At 40.8% G+C, this 25798-nt stretch overlaps 1 protein-coding gene across 1 annotated transcript in view; it reads right to left on the bottom strand.

Annotated features, from left to right (window-relative positions):
- Positions 1-25798, bottom strand: part of HDAC9 (histone deacetylase 9) — a 445270-nt gene that overhangs the window by 145133 nt on the left and 274339 nt on the right. Inside the window, exon 14 of the mRNA XM_059818316.1 lies at positions 702-879. Within this exon, the coding sequence (XP_059674299.1) occupies positions 702-879 (178 nt within the window). The remainder of the gene's footprint in view (positions 1-701; positions 880-25798) is intronic.

Raw genomic sequence — 25798 nt, 5'->3', positions numbered from 1 at the left:
GGTTAGATTACCCATAATAAGAAATGGGGTTTCTGTGGTCATTTCTCTTCCTTTCACTGAAGTTATTGGGGCTTCTAATCACTCCGCTTTGGACAGCCCAGACCATACCAAAGGAGATGCTCCCTAAGTGACTGGACGGCCCACGGCCTGACCATAAAACCTTCTTCTGTAGAGACTCCACACAACTGCTGAAAGACACCAAAGTCGTAGCCAACATCATCTTCTAGTCATGGCTACAGCTTTGCTGTTTCTGTAGGGAAAGCAGCCTTGTAACACAGACTGACTTGTCAAATGAAGACATTGAGAGTTATATTGCAGCTTTCCCACTTACTGGTGGTCTTTCTTCAACTTATTGGTGGCCCCTTTACAAAATAGGCAACAAGAACACAGAGAAAAGAACCAGAGGATAGGGAAATGAAAGAAAAAGCTATAAATGACTTAAAGGCACCAAAAATGCACCTGTTACTATATTGCCAGAGCCAGTCAATGATAATAATTTATGACTGTGTGAATATTAACCCTGTGATTTATCAGCTGCACTCACTGACTTGATGCCAGTACAGCATCATAAAACCGAGGAACAGTAAGGCTAAAACTGAATGCATTGCTGCAGGAGGTATTTGAAGCATTTAAATCTGTTGATCCTACATGAACAAACGCATTTGCCCTGCCTATTAAAAGCAGTCTTTAGGGAACCCTACCAGTCGTGTAGACATGCTGGCTGGGCTGGTCCACGGCTGGGTGAGGTAATGTGGAATCAGCGGGGGAAGACGGGGTCCTGGACACCGGCCGATGTTTATCTAATCCCGCCATGCCAACTGTAGCCATCTGAGCCTGGTAGATTTGCAACTGGTGGACACGCCGATGCACTAGGAACTCCTGTTTCCAAGAAAAAAGCACAGTAGAAAGAAATGTGAGACGGGATCAAGTAAGACACTGAGGGAAACATGTCAACAAATTAAGTTCATTAGGTCAGGGCTGTAATAAACAGTGTGGAAAAAAACCCCCTCAACAACTCGCACCTAAGACCTAGTCAATAAATCCATTTAACAGATGTTTTCACACTGACAGTGTGGGCTGCTGATTTTGCTGGAGAGTAGGTGATGGCAGGCAACCTGTCAGTTCTTCCTGACGGAGGAAAAGATGGCTTCACATGCAGAGGCTTATAAAAGACAAAGGTTCTTCTAATATATTGAATACATAATACAATGTTAGAATATGCACTTTATGACCCTACACAAACAAAAAGAAAACCTTCCTACAGCACTGAAATGAAAAGCAGTGTCCTTATTTCTCAGTACCAAATTCGCTGAGCAACTGTGAGTCAAGTTTCTACAGGGGACTGAGTTTCCAGAGCTCCCTGGAAAACAGGAATAACTTGCACGTAGGTTTTCAGAAATCATTTAGAAATTCAGGAATTGCTACATGACATCCCACTTAAGAACCGTCTGTTTTTTTCATAACTGCTGCTGGCTGTAGGCAGTGCCAAACACTTCAGGAAATGTAGGCAGGTGTGAAAGACTGAGACTGGCCAGAAAGGAAGATTTCTTCCTCTGTTCTGTTTGTCAACAGGTGATGACTTTTGCTGACATAACAAAGGCAAAACCCTGCTAAACTCAGTAGAAACCTTGTCATTCACTCACTCTCACTCCGCAGAGTAGGATTGCTTCACAAGCCCTTTGTCTGTTTTTCTTTTTTGTGCATATAGTCCTAGAACCTCAACAGAAAGTGAATGCAAGAGGGAGATTGCCAAACCACTTTGCAATATAAATTCAGTTGAAGTTCACACTTCTGTCTTAGAACTGCAGGCTGTTTATCCTCACCTGGACTTGGTGTGTGTGTGTATATATATATATATATGCAGGTATATATATGGTGTATATATGGCTTTATTTTTTTTTTTAACCCCAGTAACCATTAGCGGAGCTGTATGCTGTTGCTTGGCAAGCGGCTCAGAGGCCCGGCCTGGCCGAGGAGGTATTGCTGGGTGCTCAGAGAGGCGAAGCAGAGTTCAGGCTGTGCTGGAGGGCAGGTAGGAGTACCCAGCAGTACCCCAGCCCAGAACGAATCCACAGCTCATGGGAAGTGAGAATGTCTACCCTGAATGTAAAAAAGGAGGCCTTTAAGAAAACAAGTGCTCATCAATAACATCTGAAATGAGAACAAATGCTTTAAAAGGCAGCCTCAAAACCCACATTAATATCTAAGGTCACCACTTCAGTAAAAAGACATAAGGTCGTGGGAAGGGTAAATCACCTGGGACCTTGTCATAAGTGACTAAATAAAGAAAGAAAATATGAGTAAGCAAAAAGAGATTTTACAAGAAGTGTCTCGGTTTGGGGTCATTGAGCCATTTCCCTTTCTTTAACTACAGTCCCCAACTTTTCCTATTGATTTTTTTAATGTATGATGGCAGGATGGTGTTCTATATTCCAGGAAATATCTGGAGGTATCAGAGCAGGTCTATGTATCCGCTTTCCTTATGAACATAGCATAACTTAACATTCAGGAATTCTTTCCTGAAATACCTAAGAAGTGCCTTGTTTTTACCTAGTTTCACTAATTATTTTAATTGTTATAAATGTTCAGAGGAGATATTTTTTGTGCACATCTTTTGTAACCTTTGTTTGGGGTGTGTGTGATTGGAGAGGAGAAGCAAAGAATGCACGGACATTGTTGTGTTGAATATTTTCCCTATGGAGAACAGAAGTAGATAAATTCCTTGCTGAGGATTTAGCATTCACTTTCCTCAATGCTGGCTTAGTGCTCAATAAAGGAGGCACAGGAGGCATTTTGTTGTCTGTGGCACGATTACTCCCTGCATCAAGTGGTGACAGCAGCACTCTTTGATGCTAGTGTATTCACATCTCCTGCCTACTCTTCCAAAGCATGAGAGCTGGCTGAGCAGTTTGGAAGAAGCCAAACTCCTACCTGCAGGAGCTCTTCTTCACACAGAGCTTTACTGCCATACATGAAATCAGCAGAATGGTTGTTATTTCTGCTGCTCTCCTCAACCTCATAAGTTGTATTCATTGCGTTAATTAAATAGCTGATATCTGTGTAGTTCTTCGATCAAGGGGATTTTTGAAACCATCTTTCAGTGTTCATGCTAACTAATGATAATTCATTAATTGAGTTAACTTTTCTGATAATTACTAGAGTACAGAAGACAAATGGGTTTGTTCCCTATTGGAATGCTCTTCAAGCTAGTAAGGGTGCCTCAGTGTATTCTGGCAGTCTGCATTGAACAGTGTTGTTTAAATATACCTCTTAACGAAATCTTGGAAATTCAACTATCAGTGAGGGGGGATTCATACTGCGCACAAATGTTTCTATTTGGACTTTTCTCAGTGCCGGTAGACTCCGAGCTCTGAGCTTTTAGAGCTGCCTTGTCTGCCTTTTACTTTCAGACCTGAACTTCACTTATGCAACACCTGCACGATCTTTTTCAGTGAAGCTGTAAGTTTGCCATTCAACCAGTATCTAAAATCTAATCTATCCAGGTGTCTGACCTGGAAAAAGTAAATTTAAGTGGTTTTTTGGGGTTTTTTTACGGTGTCTTGAAGAAGAAAAAAAGCAAAGTCTGGAACACCACAAAAAGTATATAACTTGGGAAGATGTTCCTACCTTTGCTTATAAAAAGATTAGGTGATTGTGTGTATGTAAGCAATAGAAGTAACGCTATTTTTTCAGGCATATGAACAAATTAAGGTAATTTTTTTAATGCTAATCAACCCATGTGAACATCACCTAAGAGCCAGACAGCCATATATTTCAGCAATTTGTCAAAGACCAAGAAGAGAGCCTGTTCTTGCTCTCCTATGTTTTCCCGCTAAACTGTGTTTTGTTTACATCATTCTTCCCTCCTCAAATCAAACCAGACACTTACCTAGAATTTGACTCGTGTTTATCAGCATAATCATTCCAGGGAAGGAGAAGAAATTTGTGGATGGAAAGCTGCATGACACCTATTTTAATTTCTGAGGTCAAGGAAACTGTTTGTCTGTAAAAACCTTTTAAAATTTGTTAGAAGTGCAGTAATTTGTCTCACAAGGCTTACAGTGAGGCTTGCTTACATCCTCTAGTGACTTCCAGATCCTTTAACTGTCATTTTAAAAACTCTAGGCATCAGCAAAGTTTGGCCTTGTTTAGGTTTTAGTCAAAGTTTTAGGCTAACTTCCTGATTAGGTTTCATTTTACAGGCAACAGGCATTCATGAAATACATATATTTTTTCCAGCCACCTACCTATTTATGCTGTGAGCATTTGAGATACTCTGTGTCGCCCAGACAAGTGGATTAATGCAATGAGTAATGTGGATAATCAACACACTTACGTGGCTCCCCAAATGCCCACCTGGCCTCTGGAAGGGATTAAAGCAACACAATGAATTCATCTTCGGTTTTATGTGCTACAGCGCTGCAAACACATGTCCATCTCTCCAGCAATATGACAAAAGCAGTATTTGCACATCTGCAGGGTTAGCGATTTGTGTGAATATATTTGGAGCATTTCTTAGGTAACACGAGCCCTGCCTGCCCGGCGTGGAGCCTGCTAGTTCCAGGTGCCTGAGATTAGTTCATTAGCAGAGGCAGGCAATTAGGGCCTCTGCCAGAGGGACTGAAGGGCCATTCATCGTCTTCCCCAGAAATCAGCTCAGGCCCTCAGTAATTATTTTGAGGAGGATTTTTGGAATCAGTATCTAAAGAGAAGATGAGGTAAATATTTGTTGTTCTCCTAGTATTGCTGTAAGATTTGTTGTTTAGGAGGAGCTGGAATTAATTTGGGTTGGTGTGAACACTCCTTTCATGTAGGTATGTGATTTGGTCATTTTGGTGCTTAATGTTTTGTACATTCTGAGGATTTTAATGAGAACTGCTTCTTTATTTCTACTGGCTGTGAGAACTGGTGACCCACAAGTGTATTCAGTTGGATTGTTAGGTGGTCTATGTTGGATGATAAAGCATAGGTGAATTGTCTATGAATTAATGCCCCTTCAAGCTGTTATGTTTTGTGGAGAGAAAAAAATATGTGGGGTTCACTCATAAAAACTTTTCTTGCCTTTCAAAAGTCTGCTTTTTAATTTAGTTTGATAAGTTCATATTTAGTTTAATCAATGCTAAATAAATCCTAAGACGTGTATGTCTGTACCATAATCCTATGTGTGTATGGGCATACACACACCTCTCTTCAGGGTTTATGCTTTGGCTTTTTTTCATTGTGGTAGAAAACTTTTTTTTTCTCTTAAGAAATTCAAAATTTGCTATTCCCAATAGCGAGATTACTGCTTCTAGTCTCCCTTATATATGTGTGTTCACATTTATAGCCCTCTCTTGTTGTGCCTCTACTGAATTCTGCTGAAGTATGAAATGTGTGCTAATGTCTATTAACCATTAAAAATCATTCATATATCGCCCATCTTCCCCTCCTCTTCCCTCCCCCAAAGACCTTCAGTACTACCAACCTTACAAGGTTCTTCCTCCCAAAGCATTTTTTGGCGGTCTGTTTGCTAGTTAATTTTTTCCTATAATTCCCACATTGTTTTCTGAAAATTACCCAAAGGACCAATTATTACTGAGGAAGAAAAACCACGTATGTGCTGCAGGAAGTTTTGCTCTAAGCGAGGATGAAAACAAAACCTGCCCAGCAGGAAGACCTTCTGCCTTCCACATACTTCTTCCAGCTCCTTCCTCTGAAGAGTATTTCTGACATCTGCTCTGCTGCCTTGTCTCACCCCAGGGCTCCTCTTGGTGGCCCTACTCCTTAGCATTTTCCAGACCCCTGTAGCAACATGGGAACAGAGTAACTTCAGGTCCTGCCACTTGTCTTTCCCGCCACCCTCCTTGCCTTCCTACCTTCCCAGTGCAGCTGTAGCTGAATGCATTCAAGGGGTGTCCAGGCCAGCCAGTGGATGCATCCAGCAAAATGGCCTCTGCTGGCAGCAAACAGAGCTCAGTCCTGCTTTAAGGTCCCCACAATGGCAGCCTTGGCCCAAACCAAGACAGCATCCTCCAAAGCCTGATTCAATCAGAAATCCTGGGCACCCAGAAACTTGTCATACAGTTCAGATGTAGCTAGTTAACAGTGCTTCAGAAATCATGGACCTCATGGGAAATATTAACAGGATTGACCTTGGTTATCCCCAGAAGTGACAGGAAATAAAACAGAGAGCAATGAATTCCTAAACAAGGAGTGCTGGGACAAAAAGAGCTGTAGGTAAGCAGAATTTGTAGAACTTTTGACCTAGGAGTTCTGTGAACTACTGTTCTGCCTGCTCTCCTCAAACAAAACCATAACTAGTTGCCCTCAGGAACTGAGCAAAAATAGGTCATGAGATCTTCTGAAAATATTTGTGCGCACAAACGTGAAAGTGCAGGAATGACTTATCCCTGTCAACCTATCCAACCTAAAATAGGTATTCGTCTGAGGAATCCCTGAAAATGAATATGCTGAGCAGTCTTCTTTTAAACTGCTCTGTCACTTAGAGAAAACACATGACCAAGAAACCCTACCAATACTATTTTTGACAAAACCACATGTAAAGCCACAAACTTCCATGGTCATCGCTTTCAATAGAACTGCAAAAAAATCAGTATCACCATCTGAAATACAGTCAGCCACAAATTCAGAATCAGCATTTTTATGAAAAGTAAATAAATACCAAGTATGGGTACAGACACATAGAATGAATAGGTAGAAATGGGTTTAGATCAAGCAAAAGCATAGACAAGAAAAAACAGGGCAGCTAGCCTTAAGGCACCTGGGTATATTAGGTCACATATTATCAGGATGTTTATAGAATTTGGTTTTCTCACGCTGTAATCCAAGGAACAGTGTTGACTAGAAAATGGGTAAACAAAAATGAAGTGTTATCAGCTGAGTGTTGGGTGCAGATACAGAATAGTGGGTTGAAAGCCATACCCCAGAACTGCCTAGAGTCCTAGGCAGAGAAGGCTTGCCTTGAGCAGAAGGTTGGTGCATACAGCAAAACAACCCTGTGCCCTCTGCCCTCCCCTTGCCTTCTGCAGGACTGTGAATAGGCTTATTCTAGCTACTGCCAAGGTAGGGCTTAGCATCTGGGTTGGCCCTGCTGCAGTGACTGCCCAGGGCATGGTCAGCATCCTCAAACAGCTTTGTTTTCTCCCTCTGTTCCTGGAGCAGCAAAACTGCTGCTGCAGAGGTCTCTGCCACTCTCCTGCCACCCTTCCCTTCTAGGGCAGGAGCACCTTTGGGATGGCAAAACATGATATTAACATGATAACATTTTTGTCAAGTGGGCCAAGGAGCAGGGGAAGAGCAAAGACTACTAATGGGGTGACAAGACTGTGCTCCTTCATCAAGCCCTGTAGGAGAGGATGCATTCCCTGCCCTGGGTTACGTGACCAAATGTGTGGGTCAGGGCTGGGGTCGCACCCCTTGCCTCTGGTTGTAGGACATAACAGTAGGGCCAGGACCCTCCCTTTTACCCCTACTGTTGCACTGGGAGGTAGGTGGGTTGCTGACCTGCAGTTTCAAAGGGAGAGATTGTAAAAGTTATCTCCCTTCGATATGAAGTTTCCAAAAATCTGAGCATCTAAACATGAGCCATCCAATGTAGGCGAAGAACCAAGATGGCCACACAGACAGAGAAGTTTTCAGCCACCTTTGTGAAGAAATATGAACCAGGCAGTCATCAAGTTGAAGCCTGGTGTGATTAAGAAGAGAGGTGTGATGGGAAATGGTGTCTGGGAGTGACAGTGAGGAGGGTCCTACAGACAGAGCACTTCCTACTGGAGGGAAATTCCAAGAGTCCAGCTGAGCTCCTGGTTTCACTCCCAGTTCCCGCAAGACCTGCCTTCTCCACTCCTGACATTGGCAGGTACTTGACTTCTGTCACTTCTGCTGAAGTGCTGACTCTGTGGTGTGTGCAGCACACATCCAAAGAAAATGCAGCACCTTCTCAAAAGCTTTCACTCCCAGCTGAATCTTTTCCTCACTTTCTGACTTTCCCAGAGATTTAATATAAATATATAAATAATTGGAGGTACAATGAAGGGGAAAAGGGGCCATCTGAACATCTTGTGCATTGTTTCTTTTTTTTTTTATAAAAAAAACCTCTTTAGAGGCTTCTTGTTACTTTATAACTTTTACTAGAAATACCACAAAACTTTCCTGAAGTCATGTGGTGCTTTCCAAAAAAAGAATAGAGACGTGCAGAAATGAATACCAATGGGAAAATAGAGTTGTCTACATGTCTTGCCTTAACTTTCAGTATTAAAAAATAATTCTTTCTTTTACTTTGATGTGAAGAATAAACAGGCTTTATAATAACATTTAATGGTTACAAACAGCTAATCCTAGCAGTTTTCCAGCATTCAGTTAATTGTTAGTTGGCCAAAACTAATTAACAAAAAATCACCTGTCCTACCTGTTTCATTGTTCCAGGAAATATCACTCAGCTCTCCTCAACAGGATTGGCAAATCAGTTTGGTGTAACTTTATGCAGATCATTTCAACCACTTCCATTTTTCTGCTGTTCATTGGAACTATTTTTCTTAACAGACTTGTATGGTTTCCTTTCAAGTGAGGATTCATTAGTTTGGCCTTCACACAGAGAAATAATAGTCTCCAGGCTAAATTCAGCAGCAGCCCTTCTGAAGATCTGTGTTTTCTGCAAACTTCAACAGATTCTGCTTTGGTTTTATGGGCAACTCTGCTGACTTCAGGATTTATTGTAGAATTAATGGAAATTGCTTGGGTCTGACATATAAAGAAAAAAACTTGGAAAACCCCGCTCCTTAATTTCACACACACTAACACATCGGTGCCTAAGCATAAAATCATGAGGATGTATAGAAGCCCTCTGAGGATGCCTTCTCTCTTGTACGGAGGTACATGAGATCAGACCAGGGAGCATCAATGGACCGTATGGTCAGCAACTATAAGAGCCGTAAGCAAGGTGTTTTACCAACTTTGTTCTCTCTCCATAGATCATTGTATCTAATGCATAAACTGCAACAGGTGTGTATTGCCATTGCCCACACCAGGACTCTTCTATACAAACCATCCATTTGTTTCTGCTGTCGCCTGTGTGACAGCAGAGTTGTAACCTGGTGGATACCAGGTTCCACTCCTTTGCTGGAGGACTTCTGCCTCTCTGAAGATTTTGGAGAGATATATTACCATATCTCACACCTTCAGTGTGGTTAAAATATCAACAGACTTCCTTTCTCCAATATATTTGTAGTAAAAGTTATACAGTTTCTTGAAAAAATACATATATACACACACATATTTGCAGATATCACAAAATATTTAAAAAATATTCTTATCTCTCCAGTGCTCAGCTGTTCACTTATTTGATTTTGGCACACAGAGTAGTGCTATATAGTGAAATGGTGATATAATTTGAGATGCTAAAAAATATAGGATTTGGATATAGGGATGATGGGGGGGCGGAGAGAAATGATCACAAAATAAATCTTTTCAGATCTGTTCTATATACCTATAAAGCATTCTATATCTTTGCAGAATGCTCTATATATTTATAGAATAAATATAGTTCTGCAACAAACAAGTACAGCTTGTTTTTAATTTGGAATAAGATTAAATTATTTGTAGTTTGAACTGAACACCTAAATATTACTTTTAAATACTTCTTGAAACCAGGGACTTTCCTGCTATCTGCTTGTCAGCATAGGGTTTGCCGCTTCTAACAAGCGGGAGAACTGCCAGACTGGGCAAATTGAAAATGGAGGGGAAAACCCTTATGTTTCAACCCTTATGAACAACTAGAGGGTTAAAAATAAACATGGAAAATAGTATGTGCTAGCATAAAGCTGACTGAAAAATAAGTTCTCCAATTTCTCACTCTTTGAGCAGATCTTGTCCCTCAAAATGTAAAGTACAGTTCAGAAAAGACCATAATGCTTGTTACATTTCATGGGAAGGATGGATGAATTAATTTGAACTTGAATTTGCTTCATTGCAATGTATTTCAAATGTCCAGTCTAGAAAAGACTGCTGTCACAAGGGTGCATGTGGAAGACTGGATGAAACTAAAAGGTAGAAGACAGAGGGAGCATTATTACGAAATCCAAACAACTGAGTATCATAAGTGCCAACCTATTCCCTTCTCACTCTTTCTTCTTCATGACAATACTCTCCATTTTCTTTGTTTCTAAAATTTGAAAGCTATTTTGCTTGTATGTTCCACTATCTTCCAGTCCTTTCTTGCCTTTATTCTTTTTTCAACATAAGTTGAGTCTTCCACGTATTCACATATTCAGAATCCTCAAATATCCTATTACAACAAATGCAAGAAATGGAAACAATAAGAAAAAGTATAAAGAATACAAACTGGGGAGGAGAAGTGGGGGCAATAAGAACACTTGTCCCACTGTAGCACTTCAGGAGGGTGGTTCACTGATTTGATCACACTACATAGGATCTTATCACTGCATTAGCCAACGTGGTGTTTTTCTCTATCTGGAAGACATCTCTATCCAAAGTATACAGGAGTAACTTACAGGAAAAGAAGCCTGAATGCTTAAGAGACCAAACGACACAAAATCAGAGACTAAACCCTAGTCTATATTCCTCATCTGGGCTCTGTTACTCCTTACTATGATCCATTTCCTTCCTGAAATAAGAGAAAGCACAACAATTGTAGGTATATTGATTAAAATTTTCAGAACTGCCTAAATATGGAACAAAAATCACTTTCCACTTTAGAAAAAGGCTAATTTTTTTGGAGGATGGCTGTTTAGTACTCATAATCACTATCTCTCTGTTTTAAAGGCCAGCTAAAACAGTGGTGTCTCAATTTGTACATTGAGGAAGGCAGCCCTGGAGATCAGCTCCATTGCTTGTGCAGTCCCTTAAAAGCACCTCCCCAAGCATAGCCCGCAGGCACCCTGGGAGGGCATCTACACGCTGGAGATTGTCTCTGAGTTGGTGGCTGAGCAGGAAGACCACAAGCAGTTGGAAAGTAGATGAGCCAGCTGGGAAGCACAAATCCAGTGTCCCAAGATCTGTGCAGGTGCAGTCAAAAAGCAGAGGGCTTCCAGTAATTATCAAAAGAAAGGACCTGACAGTCAGTGGAGAAGGTCTCCTCTAATAATGTTATAATTTATAATATGTTGTAGCTCTGTTTTGGGGCCAGACTGGATTATTTACACAGATCTATGTCTGGATAGACTAGAGGGGAACTAAGAAATTTATTCTGGGTTTTCACTGGGATATCTGAGAGGAGGGTTTGGCACTTCAATAGCTGCTTCTTAAAGAAATGCCCACAAAGAAGAGACAGTCTTCTTGCAGGCGTACAACACTTGGAAAAAATGTCTACTGGAAAATATTGTGCTAAATAAATAGCCACAACTTTAACCACATCTAGTGAAACCTGGGAGAAGGGGAATCCTGAGAACCAGCAAAGCAAAATGTTAATTCTAATTGTTGTACTTAGTTGGCTTCGTCTTGTGACCAGTTTGTTATTATGCAGATTTCCTACCTGCCATCTTCCATGGGAGGATTTTACAAAGTGAAGTTATGCAGGCAATTCCCCTTGCTTCTTACCTCTTTATTCCTAATTATGTTGTCCCTGTGTTCACTCAAGATAACATTATAGCTGTCCCCAAATGCTCTAGATTTGGGGCCTGTGACAAATGAAATCTTTTAGTGCTTGGAATTTTTTTTTCCCTATGTTGCATAAGTGTAGCTACTAACATGCTGAAAACAAGGCTGTGCTTGCTTATTGTCTGACAATGGATTATTAGTTTTTAAATCTTCTCACGGGCATAATTTCTTAGATGTCCTTTTTGTCTTCAGATAGGTATATAATGTAATGTCACATGGGATGGTTTGGGTTTTGGGCTTTTTTTAAAATACTTATGTGCATTTACATATACTATTGCACTTAGTGTGGTTTTTTATTTTGCTAGGAATGTCTTCTTTCTTCCTCTGTAATAACTTTTTATGATATGATGCATATATATCCCTTGCATGATGCCATCCTATTACAGGCTATCATGAAAATAATCTGTAATTTATCTGCTACACAGAAAGCAATTTTATGTGGAGAAACCGAGGTGTAGAAATTATGAATCCGAAGTGAACAGGGATTCGAAATCTTGATTTCTAAGTCCTTCCTTTAACCGTTGCATCAGTAATAATTGTATTGCATCAATAATATTCTCCACTTCTGGCTGTTTTAATTATGAAATAATGTAGCACTGTGGCTTTCAGTGTTTCTTATTACATCAGATAGTAGTAGAGGTACAGTCAGAAACTGTTTTGTTATATTTGTGCTGGATTTGGAAAAGGGCAGGAGAAAGAAGTCAGAGCAATGGGCACTATAAAATATCACAGCTTTTAGGCACTGCACAGATAAACTAAAGCATCCCCACTCTATAGCTTTAAGCTGGATGCAAAAGGGGTCTGGACAGACTGGGTGAGTAGAGGAAGGCTGATCATCCCTGTGATCCACACAGAGCCGTTGTGGTGAAGGAGCCCCAGAAAATTCTCAGCTGTTGTGTCTTTGGGGTCATTGTTGTCCTCAGTCTTGTTGGGAATACCCGCTCTGTTTTCTTTCCACCTCTGGAAGGATTAAACCTACTCGGAGAAACCAGGAGGAAAGGTGGTCCCATAACATGGTATGTAGTGTACACATGGTGCCGCAGCCAGCCCTCAGGGCCACCGCGAGTCCCAAGAGCTGTGCCAACAGTACTCCAAGCCAGGCAATGACAAAGCACTCCGGATAGCTGGCACCCTGCATCCATGCCACTGACATGGTGGGTGGCCTGCAAACCCTGCTGGCCACAGGGGGCCTTTTGCAAAAGAATGGATGTTGTCAAATGTATCTCAGACCCTTGGCAGAGCTGCAAAGGTGGGTTGAAAGCTTTGGGGCTGGGTTCAAAGCATTAGGTCCTGCCAGCCCAGCAAAGTGCATTCCTGTTGGTACTCTATGAGGCAGGACACATTTGAAGGTTTCTTCCCAGGAACCACAGGAGGTTAAACCCAATCTGATTGCAGTATCAGCAGATACACTAAAACATGGCAGATTTAGCCCTGAGCCCAGCCAGAAAGCTAACACTATCCAGAGGCCCAACCTCAGGCAATGAGCTTCTCGGCTCCTTCCCTCCTTTTCCAAATCCTCCTCTGACTATGGGTGTTGGAGTTTCTCTTTGCTACTCTCAGTACACAAACGTAATTACAGCAATTAAACACTTAATAGTGACATTCAAAAAGGGGAAAAATATGTGAGATTGTGCCCAAGCTTCTGACTTTTACTGACAATTTTAGAAATATCCCTGGTTTTCATCATAAAACTTCAGATTCAAACATCCAAGTGGCTCTTCAGACGTTGACATGTGCTATATACATGGATACAATTTAATTCAGAAGAATCTGACTGATGATACGTGGCCTTTTTTCTTATTTTTAGTCAGTCTATAGAGAATTTAGAAGCCTTTTACTATACAGTTGGAAATAAGAGACAGGATTGTTTTTCAGTTTTCCTCATGTGCATTGTGAGGCATCAATCTAAGCTATGACCAGGCTCATTTTTTTTTTTTTTTTTTTAAACCTGGATTTAAGCCCTGATGATTGTTGCTGTCATACAGCAATAGTCTTCAATGTTGTAATACACTACATCTTACACATTACATCCTAAAGAAGTTCCGGGGTTTAGTTCTGTTTTAGGGGGAGGGACCGTGAAGTTGCAAGTCTTCTGGTGAATTTTATAGAAACTTGTTAATTAGCTGGAGAATTCTTCTGATTTTAGGCACATCCAGGAATTGGTCCTGATACAGAACCCCAGATAATGCTTTGAAAATTTGGGTTCAATGTAACTTCACATGGAAGCATCTGCTACCTCATCTAATCTGTAGCGTGTTTTTGTGTGTGACAGTAAACAGTTATTGAGCCGCCTCTAAGAGCTGGCCAAATTTCTGGGGTAATACCTGTAATACCTGGAGATCCAACATATTATTTCAGTACAAAAAGTGTTACATGAAGTTAGCCAAGCTAATAAGGCCAAACTTGAAAACAAAGTTTTGCTACTCGTGCAATGATTGTGAAGAGCAAAATTCATCCTATTACACTGGAAATAACACATTCCAACTTCACATGGTAGGAAGAAAATCACTGTGCTAATTTATGAGTAGCTGCTATCTGAAGGCATTGAGGTTTTAGGCCCATTGAATCTTAAAAAAAGAACCTGGGGAACGTCTGAGACAAAAGCTAGTTGGTAAACTAATCTCTGTTGTTATTAGATTCACATCACAGGCATCTATTTGTGACTACATAGCCTGGCCAAGAGAGGGAACACAGAGCGTGGGTCCCGTTGTAGGTCCATTCCTATGGAGGAAGCCCATACTTGGTGCCTAAACCATGAGTTGTCTCACCTGATCTTTGTATTTTAATGAGAAAGTAGGGAGTAAGAAGCCCTGAGCAGGGGGTCATGGCTGGCTGTGAAATGTTTGTGTCCCGGGTGGCTGTCTTCTCCCCAGGGGTAGAGTGGGTGGAAGAGCTTCTCCTTTCCCTTTAAGAAAGGGTTACAGGCCATGCTGCCGAAAGGGCTGCACCAGGGGCTGAAAGCCCCAAGAGAGGTTTGGGTCGTTAGGTTACTTTGGGAGGATTTGGATCTCTGAAGATGTTTTGTTTTCATTCTTTGAATTAAAATTTAATTTAAGTAATTGAAATACATAATCCGCCTCTGAGGAATGCTGTCTTAATCTTGTCTCTTAGAAGAAAAAGCAGGATTTTCAAATTTTATCTGTTACTGATCAGCTGTATGAGCTTACACCAGTCTTCTAACCTCTCTGAGCCTTTGTGTCACCTTATCTCATCCTGGCTTTATCTATCCTAACTATGGTCATTTCAAGCAGTTTGTCCTGTGCAATGTGACAGTTCAGTGCTCAACACTAAGGGTGCTTGACTGAAGTTGTGGAGCTGAGGCCGTGATACACTAAAAATAATGAGAAACTACCTTGAAAATCCTCTTTCTTCCCCCACCCCCCAAAAAAAAAAAAAGAAAAAGCTATGAGTTTCATTTAGTTTGTTTCAGTATAGTAACTGCCCATATAGGTCCAATTATATTTAATATTAAAAAAAAAAAAGAGGCAAATATAAGGAACTAGAGCAAAAGGACAAAAAGTGAGAGAAATTAGATGGGAGTGGGGTGGAGAGAATGAGAATCCAGCTTTAATAGAGACAAATCATGCAGGCTAAATAACTGAGACTCTGGATCCACGCACCGGCTTTCTCTTTGGCTGGAAACGGTCAGAGCATCTCAACCGTGATTTTTGGACATTCATACAGTATGAGGTTCTGTTGAATGAGCCCTGATCCCCTAGGTCCCCCTGCAATGATTACTTCTTTAAAAGCTTTTAAACTGGGGACTTCGCCTTTGTAGTATTACTAAGGCTTCTGAATCTGTGGTTATTACGGAGGGGTTTTGTTTACTGCTCTGTTCTACTATAAAACCAGTATATACCCTATTTATTCAACGCCTTCCAAAAACCCACAGTGATTGACTGCTGTAGCGTATGGTTGTGGTAGCCCAATGGTCAAAAATCAGCTGAGAAAGCAGGGCTGGTTGTGCACCAACTGCAGCACCCGCCCACCGCTGACCACAATAACCTTTTTGGGAAAAGTCACTTCCATCAGTCAGGCCACTACAGGGCAGTGGCCGCAAGGCAGCAAAACACTGCTTGGAATAATTCTTTGCAGATGCCAGGAGCCGGAAGTTTCAGGGAGAAAAATGAAAGCCATTCACTCTTCCAATGACACGAGCCTTTGATACCACAAAGTCATTTGGACAGAGAGCTCCAAGGTCAGGAAGGCACGTAAAGATTGGTGATTAGAGAAATACTATATCAGCAAAGTGTGGCAAGCTATTAAAAGAAACTGTAGCTTTTATGATTGTGTTGCTGGAGCTTCCCCAGGGCTATTTGTATTAGATATTGAGTTAAGCATAACTTATTTAGTCCCAGCATTCCAGAAAACATTTTGATGTCAGCTACTGAAGGAAAGTAAACACAAGGAGGAGGAAACAGTACTGATCCCAAACAGATAAAAATATTGTAATTTAATTTTGTGAACCCATGCACATTACAGCATTAAGAAAGAGGAATTTTTAAAAGGTTGATTTGACTTAAAAGACTTGGTTGATAGAGGTATTTAGTCACTGTGTGGCTAGGGGAGGGAGGGTGGAGAAACAGAGGTGATTTATCACCTTGAGTATATGCTACACCCTGACAAAGCATGAATGCAGTTTTCTGTAGACACCATTTTTGTCTAGAGCAGATTTTATGCACATGTGTGATTCTCATCTAACGCTGTGGGCTTGTGCATATATTGCGCCAAACTATTTGCTTAGCTGGGCTGTTTGCCCAGTGGATGCTCTGATGGCTGGTGACAGGGATTTGCCTGCCCTGTAGTGAGCAATTAATAGTCCTTGGGACTGTAATTTAGGAATAGCTCTATGGGCCTGGATTTTTGGTCACTAAGCGAAGAGTTCAAAATCTGATCTAGAGGCTCATAGTATCTGCACAGATACTATCTCACAGCTCAGCAGCTCCAGTGCAGGAGTCATGCTTGTTTATTTCTGTAAGAAGAAGAAATCCATTGGGGAGTTCTGCTCATGGGTTCTCTATTCTCTCAGAATAACACTGCAGACCTGAGGAAATCACAGGTATAAATGTAAGGTCGGGTGTGGTTTTCTTTGATTTGCCAGAAATCACTGTTTATTTAAGAGTGAGGAAGTGGGAGAGCTGAAACCTCAAAGTCAAGTACAGCTCAACTCCCTTAACTCAGGGGGGACACCTCAACAACAACTCCTTGCAGAGGGTTTTTTCATGCTATCTTGACTGTGCTTTGATTCTTAGATTATTTTTTTTTTTAAAAAAAAGGTGTTTTTAGGTGGGAGGTTAGCATTTATAGATAGGTTTGTTTAAGTACTGCAGAAAAAAGGATCAAGGAATATAGCAGAACTAGCATAATGTTACAGATATCACTCTGTAGATGTTATCTGTCCAGAGATACTGTCCAAGAAACAATTTGTACTTCCTGCTACTTTGCTCTGACCAGGTGTATTAATGTCACTTCATTTTGGACCTAGGCAAGATGCCAGCCCTTCCATTTCCTTTTATCTCGGCAGAAGATAAGGTATATAAGATTGTGAAGACCATACTTTGGCGCTTTTCTTGATAAGCATAGTTACAATTCAGTGGCCTCATATTGCTGATAAAATAAAGTTTTGCACTCAAATTGTGAAATTCTACATTTCTGTGTTCTGAGTAGGAAAGATTTTTAGCATGAGATGAAAAGGAAGAAAAATTCCTCTCCCTTCTGTCCTTGCTATATATTTTTTGTGGTTTTTTCACTGCAAAGAAATTATTCATTACCACAGGAATATCCCAGCTCTGCAGGTTACATATTAATGACCAGTTCTCCCAGACAGAGGATCATATTGCATTTAGAAGTGCAAATGTTATGTCTGCTAGTTACCAAACATGCCATATAGGACTTAGCAACTAAGACTTTATTTGCATGTCCTCTGCCTAAAGACATGCTAGTTAATACAAAGATTTCCCACAGATATTTTTTTTAACCTTAATTACTTAGCCTTACATACTTGTCCTAATTCTTGACATATTGAATAAGATGATTCTGGACTATAAATTCTCTACCTCAGAATTTGTAAGTTACCACTTTATTGCACTTTTAGGCTGACTTTAACAACAATTAGTCTTCTACTCAGGAATACAACTAGTGCATTTTGCACGTTGTGAAGACAGATTTGAAGCTTTTTGGGACCCATAGCTAAAAAGGAAAAAGGCTTGTGTTGTTGACTACTTGTCTTGAAGAGAATAATTCATGGCTTAAGAAAAAGAAAGCAGAAATGTGCTTTACCCTGAAGCTAGACAGAAAAAAAACCCATAAATTTAATAGAAGAGTCTAAGTTTGGCTATGACTGAAGGACTAGATAAAGCAAAATCAGATTTAAGAAGATAAGAATATAAGAAATGCCTTACTGCATCAGGCCAGTCTATCATGCCCAATACTGTCTCAGACAATGGGAGATGCATGGCTACTCTTGCAATTCATTCCTCTCGTACTCTCCCAGCATCCAGAATTTTTGCATCATAGATGTTAGAGGTACATCCCTGTCTCTTTCCTTTAATATCTGTTTATGACCCTGCTGTCCATGAATTTGTCTAATCCTGTTTTGAACTGCTGGTTCGACAATCTCCCATGGCAACAACTTCCAGAATTTCACTACTCATGGTGCAAAGAAAAGAAAGTCTTGCCTGTTTTAAACTTATCTCCTTGTAATTTCAGCAAAAGCTCCCAAATCTAATACTGCAGGATTTGGTGAATAACAGCAAAAGCTCCCAAATCTAATATTGCAGGATTTGGTGAATAACAGTTCTTCATCCACTTTGCCTGCTGTCCTCATGCTTTTGTAAATGTCTCTCTGAGGGAAGATATTCTGCAGCAGAATTAGAGATGTTTACCCAGGAGAGTCTGTGCGCTTTTTCAGCCTTCCATGGGTGATAAAGTGGCCCTCCTTCTAGGTTGTACGAACTACCTTTCTGCTCAGCATTGTTGAAAATGCTGCTTTAATTGATGTTCGTGCTGCAGCTGGCTTGGTGGGTCACCCGCTGTGCAGAGCGAGGATACTGCTGGCTCCTGCCAGGCTCCCTCCCAGTCCCAGCGTGCCCCAAATCTGCCCCCTGTTCTCCGGGCCAAGGAGAGCCTGGCAGCCAGCCGGGGAAATCTTATTATGTAGGTGATATTCACTAGGGGAGCATTTGAGTGGTGCAGTTTAGTTTTATTTAAGTGTTCTGGTTTCTACTGCCATGGATTTACATGTATAAAAGCCCCACGTTTAATAGATAGTAATGTATGAGCTTTCCAAACGTTTTCTCTACGCTTTTGCTTCTACTCTCCAAACTCTTAATTCTGTCCAAACTCTTCATTCTGTCTTTCTCCCTCTCTCTCCCCTTCTCTCTTCTTCCCACGGGGAGAGGATGATGTCTCTTTGCACAAGACATTAGTGTGTCTGCGTCTGTGTTTGCAAGCAGTATGCAGTAACTATAATAATAATTTTTAACTCTAATGCAATCTAGTCAAGAAATAAGAGACAAAACCGAAAGGCTGAGACCAGCACCAAAACTAGAGGTTTGATATTAAATATATTGCAACTTTTTCTTTCTAATATTTTCAAGTAGGAAATAAATCTCCTTTCTGTTGAAAGATAGTTCTGCCTTTGAAGATAGAATAACGTTTATATAAATGTTAAGGTCTTCTTTAATGTAGCTTTCATTATCTCCTATGTTCCTCCTTTCTCTGAAAACCCAAGTGACTGATGTCAAGATCAAGGGAGTCAATCAATGTAGATACACTCCAGGACCCAGATAGGATATAAATCACCCTTACTCCTAACCACAGTAGACACCTAACTGAAGGACAGAAGTTTACATATTCGCTGTCCTTGTGGGGGAGGCTAAATTTCCCAGCCACTTACCTCACCTCACGGGAACCCCTCATTCATTAACCAATTGGGGTGCTTAGTATCACTTATCAAATAGGCTAATCAAAGTTTGAAAGAAACCAGCTCTTGACCACTTCTTGCCCTTTGAGCACTCCAGGGCCACCTCCCGCCCCTAGACTTTTATCTAATTAAAGTTAAAGAGGGGAAAATTAATCCATGGAAGAAAATGAGATAACAGCCACCATAGCAGACCATCCCAGAGTCTGGTTTGGCTTTCATCTGTTGCTACCTGACAATTAACTCTTCAGCAACACAGGGACCCCATTTTATGGGAGCAGGATCTGTCCCTTCACACAATGAAGGGCGTTGTTTTTTCATTTTTCACTGCTCCATGTTGCAGTTCCTCTACTTGTAATGGGTGCGGGTGAATTAGAAAGGTCATCCTTACTCTGCCTCTCAAGCTTGACTTGGTGCTGTTTTCACTTGCAGAATACAAAAGTGAAAACTAATTTATTACAGTACTAGCAATTCAAGATGTTTTGCTTGGATCCTGTGCTTGCAATTGGTTACCAACATTCCAGCCTTTCTTGCTTTTGTTGGCTACTAGTTTATGAGCCTCAATTTCATTCTCTAAATCTGTGTTTAAAAAGACATTTCACAACACAGGGTTGTGGGTTTTTTACCTTGGAAAAAAGTGTGGAGTGTCCCCTCTGCAGATTCACTGCATTTCTTTTGTACTACTTGTGTTCCTGTTTGGTGTTGCTTTGTTTTAAATTCTTTCCTTCTTTTTTAAACCACCTGATTGTAATATCTCTGAAGCCCAAGGGATCTTCCTTTATGATTGTTTGAATTTTTCAACAGCTGAAACCTTGGCACTGTGAATATCAGAAATAAGTTAACTCCAGTAACACAGCAGTTGTTAGCTGCACTGCGAACGGAGAGACTTGCATTTTATGGGGTACTTGGGAGCCCTGGGCTGTGGCCGTGCAGCAGCAAGCTCTGCTCCTCCAGCAGTACCTGCCAGCAGTGAGTCGGGGTGCGTGGGGCAGCTCCGACACACCACCCTCGCTGGCATTTCAGGTTTTGGTGTGCTGGGGGAGCAACAGCAACAAAATTCAGCTTCCTTTATAAAAATACTCCGATATTTTGAAGGCTGCATTTGTATTTCTATCATCTTTAGCAGGAGAAACGCTGGATTATAAGGTCTGTGGGACAGGCACATATGGCCAAAGTTAGAAGTGCTGGGGAAACCCCACTTAGAGTCTATGCTGTCCCAGTGTTGTAACTTGCACCTTGAGGCACTCAAAGAGGTGGGTAAGTTAAAGTTGCCCCACTCAGACTCCTTGCTAGAGAATGAGAACTGTTTTAATTATTACGTGTTTATATTACTTTGGAATGGGCCACTGTTACTGGTTTGGGTTTTGGTGGTGTGCTTTTTGGTTGTATTTTTTTTAAGCCTACAAAGCCCATGAGTATCTATAGCACTATAGCCAGAGTAGTCATTAAATACCTTACAAGACTAACCTTAATGTTGTCAGTACGCAGTTCCTAGCACTTAATAATTGGCATTCTGCAACATAGTTAATTACTTGCAAATGGAAGTTGTAAAAGATAACAGGGTTCAAACCTTTTCATTTAAATCAAAAAGAAGCCCCAAGCAAGCTTCCAAATCTCTTCCAAACTTTGGGAAAATTTTAGTCCGTATCAATGTCTGAACTAATATCTGGCCTTCTCTTTAGCTACCCGAACTAATCCATCAGACCTACAATTTGGAACTATGACCTGCAGCTGTTTGGTTGTGGAAGGGACATTGGTAGGACTTTAAAGGGGGATAAGTGAGGCAGTGAAAATGAGATTCAGTAATCCCCCTGTATTATAAGGTATTTTGCACAGGGTGGGAAGGAGCTGGGACTTTTGTCACTCCCCCATCCCAGGCAGCAGTGGGGGGATATGGGTGCTCCCTGGGCTGCTGCCTGCTCAGTGCCCCCCAGGGAGGCAGGCAGCAGAGAGGTGTCTGCTGAATCCCTCCTACAGCTCCAGTGCCAGCGTGGGGAGCTCACAAGGACCCAGTTAAACCCAGATATCAATTAATACCAGCTGCTTCACTCTGCAGGGTGGACAGGACCTACTAGGAACTGGAAAATCTGTAATTGGGAAATACGCTAGAGACAACAATTCTGTACTGGTAGGGGGATAGGCTGCAAGCTGTAACAGGTCTTTTCCATCTCTAATTTCTACATATTTAATTTATATAGGGCACTGAAAACTTAAATTGTAGCAAACTTCGGTCACTATCCACAAGAGACAGATTTGATCCAGTGACCCAAAGGCGAAAGGCTCTGTGTTCCATTAGCAACCCCCTACAAATGCAGTCTCTCACTGAGGTTTTTATATCAATAACTAAATACCATTAACCTTTACAAGTTATGTGGCAACATTTCCAGTCTCCTGATTCTGAGTCATTTCACAAGCAAAGGGAAATTCAAGTTTGTCTTAGAGATAAAAATGGAACTCCTTCAACATTTTATTGTTAGATATTTAGGAATACAATTATTTTTGAAAGAGGGGGAGAAGGAAAGCAGGTTGGATTATGACTCGGTGTGTTTAGGAGTGTCTAAAAGGCATTGCCCTAGGAGAACACGTTAGGCACCGCTCCTGCACTGCTTTTCCCACCCTCTCCTGGGACTGATTGCGAGAGAAAATTCTCTCCCCCTTACTGGCAATTTTGCATCTTCTACTCTATTACCCACTGGAATGTCCCTTGGAATTCCACCCAGGACCCAGAAGTGAAGAGAGTCTTGATCTTGATACTAGTGAAACTTCTAAGCAAGATAAAAGTATTTCCACACATATTTTTTGAGCATGCACAAGAATGTATACAGGCTAAGAAGATATAATGCTATTTAATTTCTATTAAAGGTAAAAATGTGGAAATATCCAAAAATAAGTTACATAAAATAACAGTTGGAGGTCAGTATTCATGTCAGAGGTGGTCTTGTTCTATTATTTTTTTCTTTTTCCTTTACCTACAAGCCAAACACCACTAAGCCAGAAACCACCAACCAGTACAGTCTCACAGTAACAAGATATTAATAGCCCATGGAAAAATCAACATATAATTTTATATTATGGTACTTACTACAGTCCCTGTATTTTTTTTAGTTCTGACCTAACTGTAACATGAGAAAAGGCAGTGGAATGATGTGCAAAAATATGTGCTCATTTTAATTCATAATATATTCAAAATACTGTTAGTAATTGTTCATATTATATGTTTTTAAGGAACCCTCACTTCAGTCTTTTATTACAGAAAGCTAGGAATTTTACATACAAATTTTAGTGTTGTTGCTTTTTGTTTAAACAAACCCTTCATACTTTAATACACAGAGAAGTATATAATAATCCTCGGAGTCTATAAAATAACTTTGAGACTGTGACACATCTCCTACCTCCTGAGGGGGCTGTCTATGGGCCTGCTGTCTCCACCATTAGTTATATAGGCTCCTCTCACAGATGAGCTCTTTTGTTGTTGTTTTTGCATACATAAGTAAATATAAAAATGTTTTCATTAGATAGCAGAGAACCCACTTGCATTACTTGCATAGACCTTTGAGGAAGTCACCCACATACTTACAGACAAGTAGGCATCTTCAAAATAGCTGCCTAAGCACTTCAGTTCATGTACACTGTAATGGTGCATGACCTGAACTGGGCTGAAGCATGCCTAATGCCTAACTTGTCCTTCTTTTTTACACATGCTTTATTGTTCCCTGCCACATCTTTTACCATTGCCTCTTCTTGCGCAGATTCCCTTTGGCATCAATGACTTGGAATCACCTATTGCTACCTTTCCTAATGCTTTTTTTTAAATTATGTTGATCAATCTCTTGATGTCAAAATGTCAAATCCACTCACAATATAGGAATTTTCTGGTTAACAACTTGAAAAGACCTTAATCTGCATTTGACTAGCCTGGTCTCCTTCTTGTAGAGGTATGCAAACAGCTTAACAAACTTTCAATCAGTGTCTCTCAGCCATTGCCTCTTGGAAGGACTGAAGCCAGTTCAAAAGTGCAAAGCTCTTCCCCGATTTCAGGATTGTTAAAATAGCAGAAAAAACATCAAGCAAAAGTGAAGGAATACAGACACAGCTCCTCCAAAAACTCTCCCTCTAGCAATAAAAAGTGAGCTTGAAAGGAAGAATCCACTCAGCAGGCAGGATTTAGAGGATAAGATGTTATACATATAACACCATTCTCACAGGCCAGCCAAGAGCTGCACTCAGTGTGCAAAGGTAAAGCTTTAGGTCAAAGCAGAAATGTCAGAACTTCTGAAGAATTCTGGATATTCCAAGTGATGCCGTGGAGCCCGAGGTAACGCAAATGCTGACCGGGGCCGAATTTCAGGCTTGCTCCTAGGTCTCCTTGGGTCTTAACGATGCTTTGCTGCTGTTTGTATTCTGATCCTAGAACAAGATTAGACACTTGGGAAAACACTGTGTTAATCTACTCCACAGTGATTCACACTGGTCACCAGACTGGAGCGAAGTCCTGCTGAAAAGCTTTAAAACTAGGCAACAATATTGGAAGCAGAGCCAAACCAGCAGTATTATTTCTAAGGCTGAGGGCTTCATTCCAAAACTACTGTCTCCTCTTCTCAAGCAGCTTAGTCTTCAAAAGGGGTCCATTTAATACTAAAAATTACCATGATTTGGGGGTCAATAAATCTTTTTTTTTTTTTTTTTAAAGTGATAAACCACAAAGTGCCCCATGAATTGATCTACTTCATGTTGCCATGGAGCTTGTCATCTTCTTTTTTTCCACATACCCAAGTATTTCATTCTGCTCCCTCCTTGAAACTTGGAGGATTTGGGTTTCTCTCCCTCCCAGGACAGTTATCGTTGGCCAGTGCATCAAACAACTTCTTCTAGGGAACTCCAGCCGCAGAACAAATACACCACCTACCAAACCAAAGGCGCCCTCTTCAAATCACAGTCCCATTTGGCAACCAGTTCCTCTCATACCATTATACCCAGAGCAAACTATAAATCTTTTGCCTTGGACACTACTCATTACCTCAAGCACGTAAAAGTAGCTATTACAACGATTTTAGTAAAATGATCAACTGCTAGAAAGGGATTGTGCTGTAGGTGTAACATGTTTCACAGAGATGGTTTCATATAGTTCCATCTTCATTTTTCAAAATTCAAGAGCTTCCCTCAAGCAAGCTTGAAGCTATTTCTTTTTTTGTATCTGCTGATGCTTTTCTGTTTTTTCTGTCTTGCCTTTTTTCTTTTTTGTTTTGTTGTTTGTTTGTTTTTCTCTCTTTGCCTGTGTGGTCTCTTGCATTCCTTGTGAGCTCAGAAACTTACCTTACCATTTGCAGGAACCATCACCACACGTGATTCTATGTAAGGAAGAACCTCACCATTGCTGCCTTAGGTAAAATGTAAATTTGAAAATGCCAAACGAAATTCATATCTATCAAGACCAAAATCTCATTGCATTGTCATAGGACATTGTTTAACACCAAATGGTTTTGTCTTCAGATTAGCTTAAAAGGAATTCTTGATGCTGCTGAAGGTGTGGGGAAGCAGTAACTCCTCCTAACAACTTCTCAGTGTAAACTGCCTGAAGAGATATGCATGGGAGGGTACTTTTTTTCCCCTCATTAAAAATAAAACTTTCTTCTACTTCACCGGTATATGCTCAGTTTAAAACATGTTTTGAACAGCACTGCTCCATACCATGCATTGGAATTTAGAGTTTGATATAGTCGGTAACATGGTAGATTATTCTAATCCAAATCCCGGTTTAGTACAGAAGCAGAAGTTTCAGCAAGGCACTTAATATGATAATCCAAGTGCAGTAACTTTGGATTATTTGGGCAGAGCTTTCACAGCAGTTGTCAAAAGGAACATCTGTCCCAGGCAGACGTGAAGGCAGCTTCACACCAAAGGCTGTATTTGGCTGTTTGTTACCTCAGTCCCCGTCTGTACTGCTCCAAAATGCTTGCTACTACTGCCCTGGCAATACGTGGGAGTGAGAGAGGAGGAAGGACTTTGAAGTGTTTGCTTGTAAATACTTTATCTCCATCTCCAGGGCTGTGCAAAGCTGCATATGTTACTTTCCACTTTCTGAATTTGGTTTGCATCCATTTGATTACTCACACATTTTGTACTTTGAGGTAGTTTTGCTGCCTTTCAAGTTACTCAGGGAAAGGTATTTTTTTTCCTGCTGCCATCTCAGGTCCAGCTAACAAGAAGTCCTTTGCTACAGGGCAAAAGTGAAACATCATTAAGTCATAATTTCTTTTCCACAAG

The sequence above is a fragment of the Gavia stellata genome, chromosome 6 (genome assembly GCF_030936135.1).
Source record: "Gavia stellata isolate bGavSte3 chromosome 6, bGavSte3.hap2, whole genome shotgun sequence".
NCBI classification, from domain to species: domain Eukaryota; kingdom Metazoa; phylum Chordata; class Aves; order Gaviiformes; family Gaviidae; genus Gavia; species Gavia stellata.
Note: the sequence above shows the minus strand (reverse complement) of the source record. Positions and strands in the feature narration are given on the sequence as shown.